Below are 16085 nucleotides of genomic sequence, written 5' to 3'. Positions count from 1 at the left end.
CAGTACCCGCTCCACTCCGCGCCGAGTAGCCGCCGCGAGTGCAGGCCCCGCGACCCTCGCGACTACCACGCCACTCACTCGAACCGAATTCACCGCGCACGATTACACGGAAACTATCACTTTCGCTCCAGATGACAATCAAGTTTCAACTATGATAACAGTGTGAATTTATTAGTGTGCACCGTCCGGCTCTACCACCACGGCAGCATCGCAAGGTAGGTGAGTTTATTTGATCTATACTTCCATGGTCAGAATCAAAATCGAGTCTACGTGTCAGTTCCGAATGCTAAGTGAAAGGCAAACTCTTTGTTAAATTACGTGGATAGGTTGACAACGAGTTCTATAGAGCATCTCGAAAAGCACTCAGGTACTTTCAATCAATGCAACAGGATATTAATTAAAAATCATTAGCTGTTAATTGTTAGTAAAGTCAATGTGCGTGTTTATAATGTGTGTTGAATAAATCAAGCTTCCTTCATGCATTACAGGCTGATTTTTATTACATTCGCGAATTACGTTATCTGCCAACTTTAAGGTATCATTTTGATCATTTAGCAATGACCTACATACAGAACAGATACATGCATTATTGCCATTTTTGTCCTTGATATTTTACATGTTAGAAGACAGCACGTACATTTCCCTTTTAATATACGGGTACACAAAGTAAAATGCACTGTTATTTACACACGAGTATAGACTGACTTTTAAATTACTAGTTGAACAATCTTAATATATGACTATGTATCTACAATTATACCTAATGAATTTAAGTAGAATCAAGTTTATTGTAGGTATATTCAGTACGAAATTGCAACGTGTTACATTTATTGATTATTTGTATTTTTACATAGCTCGCACATTCTATACACACTCAACATATATTAAATATTAAAAATACCCCTCTGCCCTCCGGGTATCATCCATGTAAAAACGATTGTCCAATAAATTAAATTGCACCTGAAACTACTGTATAAAATAAAACGTTCAGTAAGTTGTGGCAATATACTTTTATCTGTTGAGTTTTATGACAATGTACGTTGTAAATCAACACACCAATGTGATATTTACACGCTTTAATATTATTATCCAATTTGTCCGTCTGTTAATAAGATAAAGAAACAAAAACAATATTTTAATTACTATAGAGTGCGTATTGTGTGCATGCCCCTAACTACTATGTAAGAGTGAATAAGTGTCGTTATCTAAGTTACGTGGGTATTGCATTTCAGTGCATCGACGTTTACATAATTATCACACGTATATTACCTACTAAAACTATCAGGTCTGCGTACGCAAAACTACATACCTATTTTAAATGGTTTCATTTAAAAACTGTAAACAAAACGTATTGATAAACATCATCAAAAATCTTCAACTTAGCAGATATCGCTTTCATATCAGACGTTATAAAACTAATCGTTGAGTAGATATGCTTTATTATAATTAAAGTATAACGGAAAATCCATAAATTATACGATTCATAAGTCCTCCAAAATAAGATTAGGAGACAAGGTTCTTTAGTAAATAAGTGATTATTTATTTGCGTACGTTTACAGTTCATGTATTGTTTGAGAATTTCCGTGGTACCTAGGTATTGATTTTCATAGGTGCCTACGTAGTTGCGGAAAGCCCTTAGCAAAATCTTTATAATAAGGTGTACGCCACAGTCTTCTCATCTCTCGTGCAGTAAAATCTCTGTATCTAAAACGTTATGTGTTTGATTACATGGTGTGCGTCACGTTTAGCTACTACGTGGATCCGTGCTGCCTACATTGCATAGAACATACCGTTGTACGTACATACCTTCGATAAAAGTGAGAGTAACACGTAGTGGCGTTTAAGCATGTCCTTCACATAACATTAAAAACTAACACGAAACAATCTGATTAGATTAATAGAATGTGAAAGAGGAATCAATAAAGATAATACTGTTTTATAATGTCCTAATAGAGACAGTAGACTTTACTTATAAACTGTCGATCTATACTGTTGGCTTCACTGTTGGTTATTTTAAGAATTGCAAGATCTTAAAGTATTTTTCCCTGTGTTTCCCCCCGGAAAACTCTACAATATGTACTAACTAACTAACTAACTAGACAATAGCCAGAAAATGCAATCAGATCATACATCTATTAATTACATATATACAAAAGGGTAATAGAATGACTGGAACATAATCATAAGCCCGTAGCCGTACTGCAAACGTGGGCTTCCCCTAGCCCTAATTAGTTTATTTGCGTTGTCTATTGCTGATACAATATCCTCAAACTACAATAGATTGTGGTCTTTATACTTCTAAGAACAATCCTTCGTTTCCAATTTCATAAGTACAATATTGTTCTACAAATTGTACGCCTGTACAGGTGCATTCATCCACCCTTTCTGTTGACATAATCCCTTGATCACTTCTTACGGCACAAGCGGGAAGTGAATGGAAATTGATGGGCGACTGCACTGGTATCGGTGCCTTTAGATAAATTATTACGACAGCCATTCATTATGATTTAAATTCCATTAATCTATGAAAAGTAGACGCTGCCGCACTTATCTCAGCACTCGATTTGTTGTAACGAATTGTAAATACTTATTAGAGAATTTAGCTTCTGAACGCATTTTTAATGGTATATATTTATTTTATTTGAAGGTTCTTTTCATATTTTTCATTACAATTCGAATGCGTGTAGATTCTTAAATGTTGTTTTGATTTCTAAATTTCCGCTTCGACACGTTAAATTATTCGAGCATGTACATTTTAATAAACTGATAAACCTCCTGGTAGCTAGGTCGTAGTTACACGGCTAGCAGCCTGATTCTGTTAAGAAATTTGTAATGTCCTCAGTTGATGATTGCCACTTCCAATCCCACTGATAAATAAGCAATCGCCTCTTACGTAAAGAAATAGAGTAATCTATTAAGCATTAGACATAGTTGAGACCGAACAGCAGTAAAAAATCTAGTCACTATGCACTTTGCATTTTTAGCTCAACAGGTTATGGATATAAATGTTGTTATTGCAAGCGCTATCGATGTTATTTATTTGGACATGCTTCTACTTATTACATTTCTATATTTACCTGTTGCTTTGCTTAGGGTTTCCTATGAAATATAAATAAGTGATTAATGAGATATGAGAGAGATCTGTATCTAAATATTTTTTAAGTAACTTACCACTTTGTTGGTTTACCTATGGTTTACTCTCTGAAACCAATGAATCGTTAAAATACCTAGTTATGTTATATTTTAAGTTTGTACATACATATGAACATGGCTGGCAGCGCGCTCATTATAGTTGAATTAATTAAGTTAATCCCGAGTATTGTATTGTGCGCTACAAATGACATTGATTTCCGGACGTTACAAGTTATGTAATGCTCATCATTATCACACACTAGCTTCTGCCAGCGGTTTCACCCGCATCCCGTGGAAACCTCTGCACGAATCCGGATAAAAAGTAGCCTATAGCCTTCCTCGATAAATGGGTTATCTAACACTGAAAGAATTTTTCAAATCGGACCAGTAGTTCCTGAGATTAGCGCGTTCAAACAAACAAACAAACAAACTCTTCTGCTTTATAATATTAGTATAGATTTCACTGGAGTATTGATGATTTTCAGCATTCCCAGAATAACATTTAGAATTTGTTTGGGCTCTTAAATCAATATGAAGATGAGTGCCATGAGTGGTAGCATACGTTACAGAGATAGCCAGTCTCTGACCGACTGAAAACTTTAACTGGAATCAAGTTTTTCTTAGGAAAAAAAAAATGCCAACCATCGGGTCAACTGTTGGCCGACCGTTTAGTTTTCAGTGTGTGGATACTCTTAACGGTGACAGTTGTTCTTTTGTACTTTCCATTTCTAAGTTGACCACATTTAAGTAAGGAAGAGTCCAATAAGATATACAGTATAATGGTTATTACTTATGCTCACTATTTCTTTATGAACTCACCACGGCTATAAATTATTGCATTATTTGACTAATACACACTTCACACGCCAAATTACCTGTTGTTTAATATGAGGAAGAATTTTATCAAATCCAAGATCAAATGCGCGATCATATTGTATAATGCAATTGCAATGTACTCGTGAAAGTACCGCCTACACTGTATTTTTGCAATGTGCTTTTAGTATCAGCTATTATTTACTTATATAACTGACTACCTGACTTCGCCGGACAATGCCGGTTAATAATGACCGTTACAAAGTTGTGCTACTTTAAAAGGAGAAGACTACCATTCGTCTAACTCCAAGAGCCGTCAGGAATACCTATGTATACCTATATCCTGCTATGCGATTCGTTGCATTTCATAATACATACACACCTGCTGATGTTTTACTCTACTTTCTAATACTCTCTACATTAAGCTATTCGGGTAGTGTACCTCAAACCTCGTTTTTGATACAATGAATGCATTATTTAAATCTTACAAAATTGTTGATTTATTGTATTGTATGTAATATATAACCACATTGATACGATGCGGTGGCGTCTGCAAAAGTTTAATTGATTAATTATTATCAAAACAAATTACGTATTATCACTGCAGTGGTAGGACAGTAATAAGTACTTATCTACTATCTTTTAACGACCGAATACTGCCTGATTTTAGTAACTAACTGCATTATGACACGAATTTCGATTAAAACTTTATGTTATTCTTTTATCCTACGACCAACTGTATCGAGACAAAGCGCTTAAAATTAGGCTTCTTATAATAAGTATAATAAAGATGACGCCTTGCTCTATAGAAAGTGATGTTCTTAATCGAACGAATAAAAACTCTAAACTCGAAAGAGGCTCTGCGGGGAGGACGGCAATGTTAGCGAAAGTGGTACCTTCACTTTCAGCTCACCAACTTATTTGTATGTAAGTATCTAACATTATTTACAATTGCCTGCCACAGGCTGTTACTGCAGGCAGTAGACTACCGCAAAAAGATATAAACTCCTTGGTTCTTACAACTGTAATTCCCAGATGAATCTGTGTAGTTGTACCTAGGTATCTATAAATAGACCTTCTCAGTACATTTTTATCGCGGTACGTAAACTGTGGGCGTAGCGAAGCAAACTTCTGCTTAACCTTTTCAACATTGTAGGCGTGACAGTTTTGTATGGACTAGGTTTAATTAAGGTTATATTCTTTGATTAAAGAACGAGCACTTACTAATATAAGGCTATATTGTAGTAGGTACGCAAAGCTCTGGACAACGCTGACCTCAAACTGTAATTAAGCTTTCGTTGTATTGTATTTTGTCAGAAAATTCTGTTGACACATTTTCACGCCCAGATTTCATCTATTAATAAGTCAAGTGGAGTCATTGTTCTGTGTTCTAAGGGGTTTGTTCGACTAAAATAATTAGACTTTTTGTTTACTGTTAATGACGGCTGTCGTACAATGAGCCGGGTTAAAAAAATGGGGTGGACCTAATAACATACCTTGCAGCGTAAGAAATAAATATTTTGAAGTGATATGTTTTACAACAATGAAACGAATTATCCTTGTAGAGCTATTCCATCTGGATTCGCATTATTCCCTGAACTCGAATCCAATCTTAGACCGCTGATAAGATCGCGATAGACGGAGGCAACAAACAATTACTAACGACGCCTAGGCTTATTGGAATTGTAACTCAATTGTAGCTGACCATTTCTGCGCTGCTTATTATTTATTTCTTAGTGACATAAATAAATATCGATGGACCTTTTAGGTCCATCAGTGGTTTTGCCGAAAAAACTAATCAATCGTTACAAAACTATTAAATCCGTATTGTTAAGTTATGAGGATAAAAGTTTTATAAATCCTGTAGACAGACAGAAACCGCGTGGTATTGTCGTCATAATTTGATATCTTTTGTTTTGAAAATAGATACAATAATTAAATTTTAACATGATTATCCTACACACTCATATACAGGTAAGGATGGGATAAAATAACATAGCTTATTAATTGCATATAATATTTATGATATATTATGCTGTATATTATAAAGTGTGGTGTATTATATTATAACTTTAGCAGCAAAATTCCTGTGGAGATATTTTTAAAGTTTTTCTTAAAAAAAGTTCAATTTAAAAAAAAACAGCGTCATGCAATTTTGATTAATTACGTATTTTTTATGGTAGAAAAATAAATACTGAATATGATATAACATTGATCACCCTGGATGGCCTACATCCAGGGTGATCAATGTGTATAATGCAATTATTTTTTGCTAATTAGAAACTGCATATTATTACCTATGATTAATGTTTTGAATAAAATAAAATTAAAGCTGACGTGTTATTAATTCTTGAGGCTTTATTAAGAAACGAACTAAAATATTAAACAAGAATGATATCCTTATCTATTTTTAAAAGTGGGCGTGTTAAGCCTGTAATATGTATATCAGGCGTATGATAACACTGATACAGGAATACCCTAACATTAACTTTGAGAACAATTTGTTTTTCCTTATGCTAAAGTGATGATGATTAGAAGTAGGTACTTTTTTATATATCAAGAGTTTTTATGCACAGAATGAAAAAAAGTAACCATCGATCTCAATGCATTTATCTACATAAAACAGTATTGCAATCACGATTTGTCTGTCTATAAAGTTAGTCAATAAATTTTAATCACGATCATAAAAATCTATTGAACGCGTCACACTTTAAATAAATAAAATTATTTAGCACTTAACGTGTTACGACTATAATTAAATAAACACGTTATTGTCAAAGAAGTTGAAAATAACCACTCAATGTAAATATTTTCAGCGGAAGTAGATACCCACTGCTTATCTAATCACTTGCTGAAAACTGTTACCTACACCTATACTATAGTATATAGAAGCTAAAACAAAGATAAAAAACCCACTTCCTCAGAATAGTGTGAGAAACAATGTCCATGAACGATATATTTGCACTTATAAAACGTTTACTTTAAAATAATACGTCTAAACTACATAAAATCAATTGATTGAAAATCTTTTATATTTATACAGAAACCTTGTAACTAAAAGGCCAGACTATAATTGCGATCACAATAAAATTACTTCGATTGTTTAATGTTTAACCAGCTGATCAGTCGACATTCAAAACAGCTTACGTACACTCGAATCAAAAACACGATAATCCACGTACTTACTCTGTATGGTAGGTATATCGCGTATGTACACTGATTAGGCGACTTGCAAAATAACGCCTATGCTTTTTAAATTATGAGATTATCAAAAACGATTTATTTTTATAATCTATTTCTACAATGTACACACTATACATATATACAAACTTAAACTACTTATCTTTAAACAAAACTAAAAATAAAATACTATATACAAAATATATATATATATATATATATTATCAAAACAATTTTTCATGATCGTTCGTTTTCTTTAATAATTTTCCCTGCGTCCAACGACTCCTTTAGGCACTCTCTTAGCTCAAACTTTTCACCCTTCAGAAACGGGTTTCGGAATATTAATCTGTGTGCTGCCTCGAGTGTTTCTAATCAGGTACCTATATAATAACAATTTACAAATCAAAGCATAACGCTATGTAGGTAATGGTGTTTGCAAGGAAACCGTTTCAAACTAGTTTTAAAAACATTTAACATTGCATAATTTATATATTATAGGTATCTGCTTATTTCATTGATTTGCCAGCACTAGGAAAATATAGCGAAATGCTTTGCAGCAAGTTTGTAAGACAATGATGAAGAATTTATTGTTTTCTAAGATCTTTGCATAGATACCTACATATTAAAGTTGAATTGTTTTGTGGCATTCCATTTTCGCAATTAAACCATACAACAATTAACAAGAACGAACAATGCGAGGCTTGAAAATTGGAATTTTGACATACATAGAGTGGAATGCGCCCCCCGGTTGCCTTCTCATATAATTATGCAACTGCTCTAGTACAATAACAATGGTAACGATAAGCGTATGTGGGCTAACAGTAGTGGTAAGTGCGGTGAAAGTGTCCGAGCGGGGTCCGCGAAGGTCGCCACGCTGCTGGCCGCGGCGGAGCGGCGACCAGCGCGCACGCATCGCCCGCCGTCACTGACATTACCGATCTAAATGTCACGCAAATGTCAACGATTACTCGTGATTGTAGACTCATGCTTGACAATGTATACGACGGCGTAAATAAACCGCAACACGTGGACGCGGAAGCTGTTGCGTGCCTAAATGTGTGAAAGAAACCATTTTAGCAAAATTTACGAGCAATTATTGCAGCGTAAACTACTTGTACGTACTTGACGGGATAATCTATGTCTTGTACTTAATGTCGCTAAAAACAAATAAAAATACAAAATGCACAATAAATAAAATAAATTATCCGTTGGTATTAGAACAGGTGTAAGATTGATACAGGTGACGCAAATGGGTGATTGTAAACACATTAGTGTATTATGCTTGGGTTGAAACAATAAGAGTCTTTTAATCACTATTATGTATTAAATGAGCATTCTATAGATAACGAAAAGAACAAGTTTTTCTATTGTCCTTCAATGCAGGTTACTAATGCAGTAACGTTTCGTTCTGTTCCTCGTGTTATCCATTTAACCACCTAACCTTCATGGTTTAAACAATTAAAAGGAGAAGTGTAATTAAGTTGTTTTGTAAAACACGTATTACTGTTATTATATAATGCGATGTTACAAATGTGTGCATAATTGGTGTGGTTGATTCTGCGTGCACGTGCGGACTGCACGCGATAGTGCGGCGAACACACCGCGGTGCACAGCGAGAGAGAGAACCCTAACAAAACATCCGGATCTAGCCAATGTTGCATTTGTGACGTCATTTAATTATTGTTACAATAGAACCCGACGGCCTTTTGACAATGGAGTATTATTGTGATTAATATAGTCCGTACTTAAATATTTGGAAATATTTGGAAATACTTCTACATGGTCTTGGAACATAAATTAAGTCTTATTAAGACTTAAAAATTATGGACATTTTTAGAAGAATTTGATAGCTGATACTTAGCTGTCTGCAACAAAATAACATCGACATCCACTAATTTCCATATAATAAAAAAATTCGTAATCAAAAAAACATCACAAATAATTTATGAAGCGGTCAATCATTATTTTGGAGTTTATATTTTTCATTGAACACCAATTAAGTATTAGAAACCAGTTTAAAGTGGAACGAGACTCATAGTTACCGGCGAGCGAAAACTGGCCAGTCAATCTCGAAACCAGGGCTACGGGCGGGGTTCTTTAAATGAATAATTAAACACGTGCCTGCACTGCTCCATTCGCGGCATAAATTAAGTGAGAGTAGTCGTTCTAACTTATTGCTACAGTACCTATAACTAGCTGTAGTCTAGAATTAATCGGTCGCCCCTACCATTCAAACCAAAGACGAAAGACGTAAGAAAATTTTATAATATCTAAGACCCTAATCAGTATTTGGGTACGTGTAACGTACCAAGTAAAATGAGGAAAGTAATGCAAATAAATAAAAAGCGTAGGCCTAAGCCGTTACGCCGTAGCCGCGTAGCATCCTGCGTAGCAAAGATGACGTGGCACAGAAAGCTTTATGCATTACGTCGTACAATTTATGATAGCTTTAAAACTATGAATATTTTTGCAACTATAAATAATGAAACAGGTTGTAAATGCAAGTCTGAGTAATGCAGCCAGCTTTCTAGCTGTCAGAAATCAGCTTCTATATTTCTCAGACATCATTTATTTTTAATTTTGTGCAAATATTATGTGTGACTATTCAGGTTGGAAAATTGCCAATAATTTAACTTGCCGCCTATTGCTTTGGCTAATTAACCAGGTATTAAGTAAGTACATTATACATGTAAATGATTTGGCCGGAATCTTGGCATAATTTAGAATTGACCGGTTAATTTGTAATTTTAATAACACAAACTAATTAGTTAGGCAAGTCCAGAGATCGTACGTATTAAACGTCCTCTCTAAGAAATACTGGGATCAATACGTTCACCTATAAAACAAGAAGTGCAATTTAAGTCAAAGATCGATCGATCATTACGTATGACTGTTGTTTAGTAACGAGCCGATCTAATGGCAACCTACCGTGTAGCGCGCCTTCTCTTTTTGTTTTGACCTATTGCTGTGAGCAAAGTAAAAAACAGATGAGCATCTTGATTGGGTGCCGCTTCACAAAGAACTTTTTTAAGTAGCGTTTGCAACGTAAGAAAAAAGGAATCCAGTTTATGTCAAATACAATAACGACTTTAGTGCATCGTTAATCTAACACTAGCTTATCAAGAATCGTAAGACTAAAATGGTGCTTTCCATTAAGGCGTCGGTATATTCAGTAGGTATGTATGTGCTAGGTATATAAGCGTGTCATTTGTAGCGCGGCTGGGCGCCGCGTGGGCGCCGCGTCTGTCGCCGGCCACCGGCGGCGCCCAGCCCGCACCCCCACCGAGGAAAAGGGATACAGAAGCGCCATTCCAAATCATGACCATGTATACATAAATTGATAAGAAGTCGATTAAAAAAGACGATGTTCCCTCTCGCATGAATAAGCGGTGACTCTTAAATTTTGACCTAAGTAGACATTATAACAAATGGGGCCCTACTAGCCAGTAGCCAAAGGCGTCTAACTACATATATGGGTGAAGAAAGTTTGGCTTGGCGCGATGGTGACCGAGCACACTTTCCTACTAGTAATAGGATATGGTAAAAGTTAAAGTCTTGGATTATAAAGGAATTAGCTATATTAATTACACTATATAGCGGCACATAATAAATCTTGGTCAGTAAAGACATTATTGAGAGAGTTTTTACTTGCTCCAAGGGTTCTATTTCGACTCCTTTGTAACAGGCCTTTCTGCAAGTGAAAATTAACAAAGATAAAACACTGTGAAGCAATGGTACTATTGAATGGCTCTTCTGCCATCTACGCATTGTACGGCGCCGTAACGTTTATTCCGCGTCGTGTACGACATCACATCACTGTCATTACGTTCAACTAGCTGCCCGCCCGACACCGCCCGACACTGCCTGACACCGGCTATTAACCGCTATTCAAATTTTACTACCAGACGTCATCAACTACGTCACAGATTGTTATCAACTCGAGGGTTAGCCTTTTCATAGGGATTAAGTAGCGTAGGTTGATACTGTAGTACCCAGTGATAAGAAAGATATGTATGAATTCGATTCAACTGTTGCCCACAATTATTCAAAAAGAGAAGCGTATCAAGTTAGTGGTACTTGTATGTATGCAATTTATGTTACGTGTCCCTCGTGAGAAGTAACAAGTGGGTGTTGCATATTGGTTTATTGGAGTGGTGCCAAAATTAGGTTCGTAAATTCTGCGGGTTCTGTTAGGAATGACTTATATCAAACCGTGAATTTTGTTGTTTTACTTAGATTTCTCTTAAGTAGGCCTACAATTTACAACGAGGGCTTGGTCCTGATAAGCTTCATTTATAAGACATAGTTAGTTGACACATAGAATGTAAATGAGTGTCTCTATTGATATATTCTGAAAACTTAAGTAATGGCTGTAATTATTTTAAATCATACATGTTGAACATAACCAAGGTGTACTTGAATTAATTTCAAACCTTTTTTACTCTATTTATTTTACGTAGACATTTAAATAATAGTGAATTAATTCAGTGCTATTATAGTCGAGGCCATATAACGTTAACACAAACCTCCTGAGCACCTGTGTAATCAAAAGTTTGCTTGTTTCAGATATAAAAATGCCCCAGTGGGCGAGTGCGGAAGGCGGCGGGTCCGAGGCGGAGTCCCCTGACCAGATGATGTGCTACTACGAAGACGAGACCTCAGAGTATTATGATAACAAACCTGATATTGCCGATAAGATTGAACAGGCTGGAGGTAAGACATTCCCAATGCTCCTTGGCAACTGTTACACGCAATCACAGCTGAACACTATTTCTCTTTCTGATGAAATATTTTCTGCGGTTTAATTCGTCTCATCTTAAGATATCGAGAAGTTAGCCAGTTCCGAAACAACGCTATACTTACTCTGTCTTGAAATCAAAGTTTTTTGTTTTACAAAAGTACCGCTATAGGTACCATGCACACGAGGAGCTATGTAAGCGTATCACTGACACCGATACATTACGGGTGTGTTTCGAGACTCAACTAATGTATCGTTCCATTTTCGAATTTCAAATTCGTGATTGCGATATCCGCTGCCGTCGCTCTGTAGCAAAATCTCTCCCGTTAGACCGCTCACTATGAATTTCTAGCGAAATATGTTACTCTTAGCTGTGCTCTTAGCAACAATGTCTAGGTTTGTATATGGAAGGTATAAGCATGGCTGTGTAACTATGATTAAAGAAAATTAATCTACATGGATATTGAATTTTAATTTATTATTATAATACATACAACCGTTCGGTAAGCACGAAGCAGATAAGGGCATTACGAAAATCACCCGTAGCCGTGCGTACAAATCGATTAGTCTGCACTCGCGCTCTTACGCAAATAGTTTATCAAGCGTGCAGCGCCGTCACGTAATGCCCAAGTTTCGTACAGAGCAGCTGACTTGTTGCACAAATGTTTAAGTGTTCTCGCTTCGATATCGTGTCGCTGCCAGCTCTCTGTGGTTGCCAACGGTTCGTGACGGAGAATGTACTAATGTTCAATTGTTGAGCTGACTTATGCATTATGCATAAAACAGCTTATTTTTGATAAATCCACGTTTACGCTTTTACTTTCATTACTTCGTGGCTTATCTCTTTTTAATTACAATTTGTGACTAGTACACGTCGACGTAGGTACTTTCAAAATGTATACCTAAGTGAATTGAATATGAATGCAATTTCGGTCACCTGTAGCTTATCTGTGCAGTCTCTAGATAATCTAAACAGGTAAATTAACTTTTCAGATTTCTACGACAGCGGCAGTGGGAGTGATGAGCAGGTCGCCCGGCGCGTGTGTCGGCCGCGGCGGGCGGCTGCGGGCTCGTCGTCGTCTGCGGCCAGCAGCAGTGGCCCCGCGGGCCCCGGCCGGCGGCGTCGCTGCGGCATCTCGGCTCGCGAGCGCAACCTGCGCCGCCTCGAGAGCAACGAGCGAGAACGAATGAGGATGCACTCACTAAACAGAGCCTTTGAGGTAAACATCAATCAAAATCCAATCACAGCGACCTACTCCATATACGTTATCAATAAGCATTTTGGCTTGACTTAGCTCATTTCGTGTTTTAGGATCTTCGGCGTGTCATACCCCACGTAAAGAAGGACAACAGGAGTTTATCAAAAATAGAAACACTCACCTTAGCCAAAAATTATGTAAAGGCCTTAACGAATGCAATTTGCACAATGAGGGGAGAAGGTCCACGATACCAGTAAGTACCATATCATTATTTTTTTACTTTCCATTAAAAATAATTAGGTACTTATATACCTAGTGGTAGGAGATCATCTGGAAAGATGGGAGACTTCGCCCTCGGGCCAGATTTCATGTAGGCCAGATATCGCTTAACCCCATTCATTTTTCACAGTTGATATCTTTTTATATAAATTCATTGAACACAGTGTAGGGTACGACGAGCCTCTTCTCACATAGAGAAGGAATCGGGTTTCCTCAAGATCTTTTCCTTCACTTTAACTTAATCATTAGTGTGCACCACTGAATAACGGTACCTATACTTGATTATTCTAAAAGTGATATGCGTTTATCTCATTTTCAGATTCAACAGTGACGATGAAAACGTAGAGCCTGTATTCGTGTTAAATCGAGACCAGGAACAAAATAACAATGTGCCAAGTGACCAGGATCGAGAGGACAGCCCTGGCTCCCGAAGTTGCCTCTGACAAAGACGCAATAGTCCCCGCCTCGCTCTCCTCGTGTCCACCGCCAGCTCGCCAACTGTATTGACATGAACAAACACAGGAATTACATTCAAGCATACAGGCCGTGGATTGACAGTCTGTGTGCCCTCTAAGACCTATACCTATCTAATTGATGTTTCACTATGAGAATTACTATTTTACCGATATATTTTTTATGTTCATGCATGTTTATTAGCTTACACATATAATCGCTAAAAGTCAGAGAAGCTAACGACCCTCGTAGCCCTCGATCCATGTTATGATATGGTTTTCTGCATAGGTGTGAAGGATTTGCGCATAGGGGACTCAATTTAACATTGAAGAAGATATAAAAAGAGCGAGTAAAGTGATTAACTGATGTGTTACCGCCAGAGAAAATTATTTAAATAATGTTGAATCATTTTAAAAGAAGTATTATACGAGATAAAGCCACTATAAAAATATAGGTAGCAATGATATGCTTCGATACCTGTTAGAGCACACCCAAAGACCAATGGTACGAATTAATTGCTAGATGTTAAATATTGTAATCGTTATTTAAGCATGTTATTAAAATGTCATTAAAAAAAAAATAAAAAAAAAAAAACAAGATTGGCTGCTGTCGTGATAAGACGGATTTTTAAGCTGCTCATGTCTGTACATTCCTATGATATGCATGAATAGGTATAATTTATTTTGAACGAAGAAAAACTGAACTTCATGCAACAAAATTGTTATTTTTGATACATCTAGGTGAAAGCAAAGTAATTAGAAAACAGACGTAACGTACAGAAGTACTTAATTGGCCGGTAACCACCTAGATATGTAAATAAAATAAGCTCTACTTTAAATAATCATTTAAAGAGCAAAGATCAAGGGAAATAATCACCTACTTTAAATGTTTCGATCTCAAAGTTATAACATTAACAGAAGAAGTAAATGTCTTGGTAACAATTTAGAGTCAGTTTTAAATTGTATTTCCCTCTCATGGTGCCAAAATGACCGTTTTTTATGCCAAACTAAAATAAAATGCTTTTATTTGATACCGTCGGCAACAGCGGCTTATTTTTGTAAAACTTGTGTAACCTACTTTTTTGTTATGTTGCTGACTGTACTCAATTTACGTATGTCCACGTAGTTAACAATGCAATTACTATTATTAATGATTGTGTCTACAGGTAAACTGTCAATTCAACTTGCTAAGGTTTTTGATGAATGTAGTACCTATATCGTAAAGTGATATGTGCTACCATTTTCGTCTTACGTATCTAGGTACAATGTATTTAGAGAAAATGTCATAGAACGATACGTTCGAATCTATACGTTCTGAATATATTTTATCCAATGAAATCTCAACTTATAGTTACCTACCTACCTTTGAGTTTATTTAAGTTTAGTTTTTAATATAAATAGGTACATAATTGTTTAAGTACATATACCTACAATGAGAATGTTAGTATTATCATTGATGGACTACCAACATTCTTAGTTAAGCATTTTTACAGTCATTGCGACTTTAACTATGATGTATCAAGTAGTTATAATTATAAAATGTGCAAATATTTTTTTTGTATTTTATGCAAACAACTTGTGATTAAATTATATGACAATTATATCTGCGAGAACATTATATACACCTGGTTTATTTATTTTACCTATTGAGAACTCAGGTTACGAGTTTCTGGGTGGGAGTGTGGAAATGTGGGTTACCTACATGGTAGATTTCCATGGAAAGGCTAAAGGGTAGTCATAGCCAGTGGCTCTTATAATACGGGGGCTCAATTCTGCTAATGTAATAGTGTGGCGATTGGATAACAATTGAATAGCAATAGCAGTTTTAACCTTAGCGGGCTTTCTGCTATTATTAAAGACTAATCGTATTCCAATTACATTTTATTGGTTTGCCATTGGTCTGCCATTTGGTCTATACCTACGGTAGTTTGCTCTACAATCATATTGCAATCGTAGGTACCTAAATCATTTGCAGACAATATTATTCATTATTGAATCACAGAAAAGGATAAAAACGTTTATTTAGAAGAAAACGTAGGTAATTGGGTCGTGATTTAATTTGCTTGGCTTAAGTAACGCAACTAGCAGCCATTGCGCTTTTTTTTTAAACTACCGCTTGTATTCCGGATATTAGGTTCATACACACTTAACAAGACTGAAACGAAACGAACCCGCCCAGTGGCAGCACATCAATCTGAATTATAATCTACTTAACCTTTTCGATCGACCCGTGCAGCTTACGACTTAGCCACAAGTCCCTCTGACTAAACGGTAAGTGAGGCTAACTTACTT

The 16085-nt window shown here is 36.1% G+C and overlaps 1 protein-coding gene across 2 annotated transcripts; it reads left to right on the top strand.

Annotated features, from left to right (window-relative positions):
- Positions 1–15413, top strand: LOC124633417 (class A basic helix-loop-helix protein 15-like). Of its 2 annotated transcripts, none has more exons than XM_047168630.1 (5): positions 1–215; positions 11692–11838; positions 12857–13083; positions 13176–13315; positions 13661–15413. In XM_047168630.1, the coding sequence occupies exons 2-5, from the start codon at positions 11700–11702 to the stop codon at positions 13782–13784; spliced, it is 630 nt and encodes a 209-aa protein (XP_047024586.1). In that variant the 5' UTR covers positions 1–215; positions 11692–11699; the 3' UTR covers positions 13785–15413. The 2 variants fall into 2 exon arrangements, with proteins under 2 accessions (XP_047024586.1, XP_047024587.1); XM_047168631.1 differs by having other exon boundaries at positions 1–219.
- Positions 15414–16085: the final 672 nt, after the last annotated feature.

Source organism: Helicoverpa zea, chromosome 9 (assembly GCF_022581195.2).
Source record: "Helicoverpa zea isolate HzStark_Cry1AcR chromosome 9, ilHelZeax1.1, whole genome shotgun sequence".
Taxonomy (NCBI): Eukaryota; Metazoa; Arthropoda; class Insecta; order Lepidoptera; family Noctuidae; genus Helicoverpa; species Helicoverpa zea.
The sequence above is the reverse complement of the archived record's forward strand: the minus strand, read 5'-3'. Positions and strand labels throughout refer to the sequence as shown.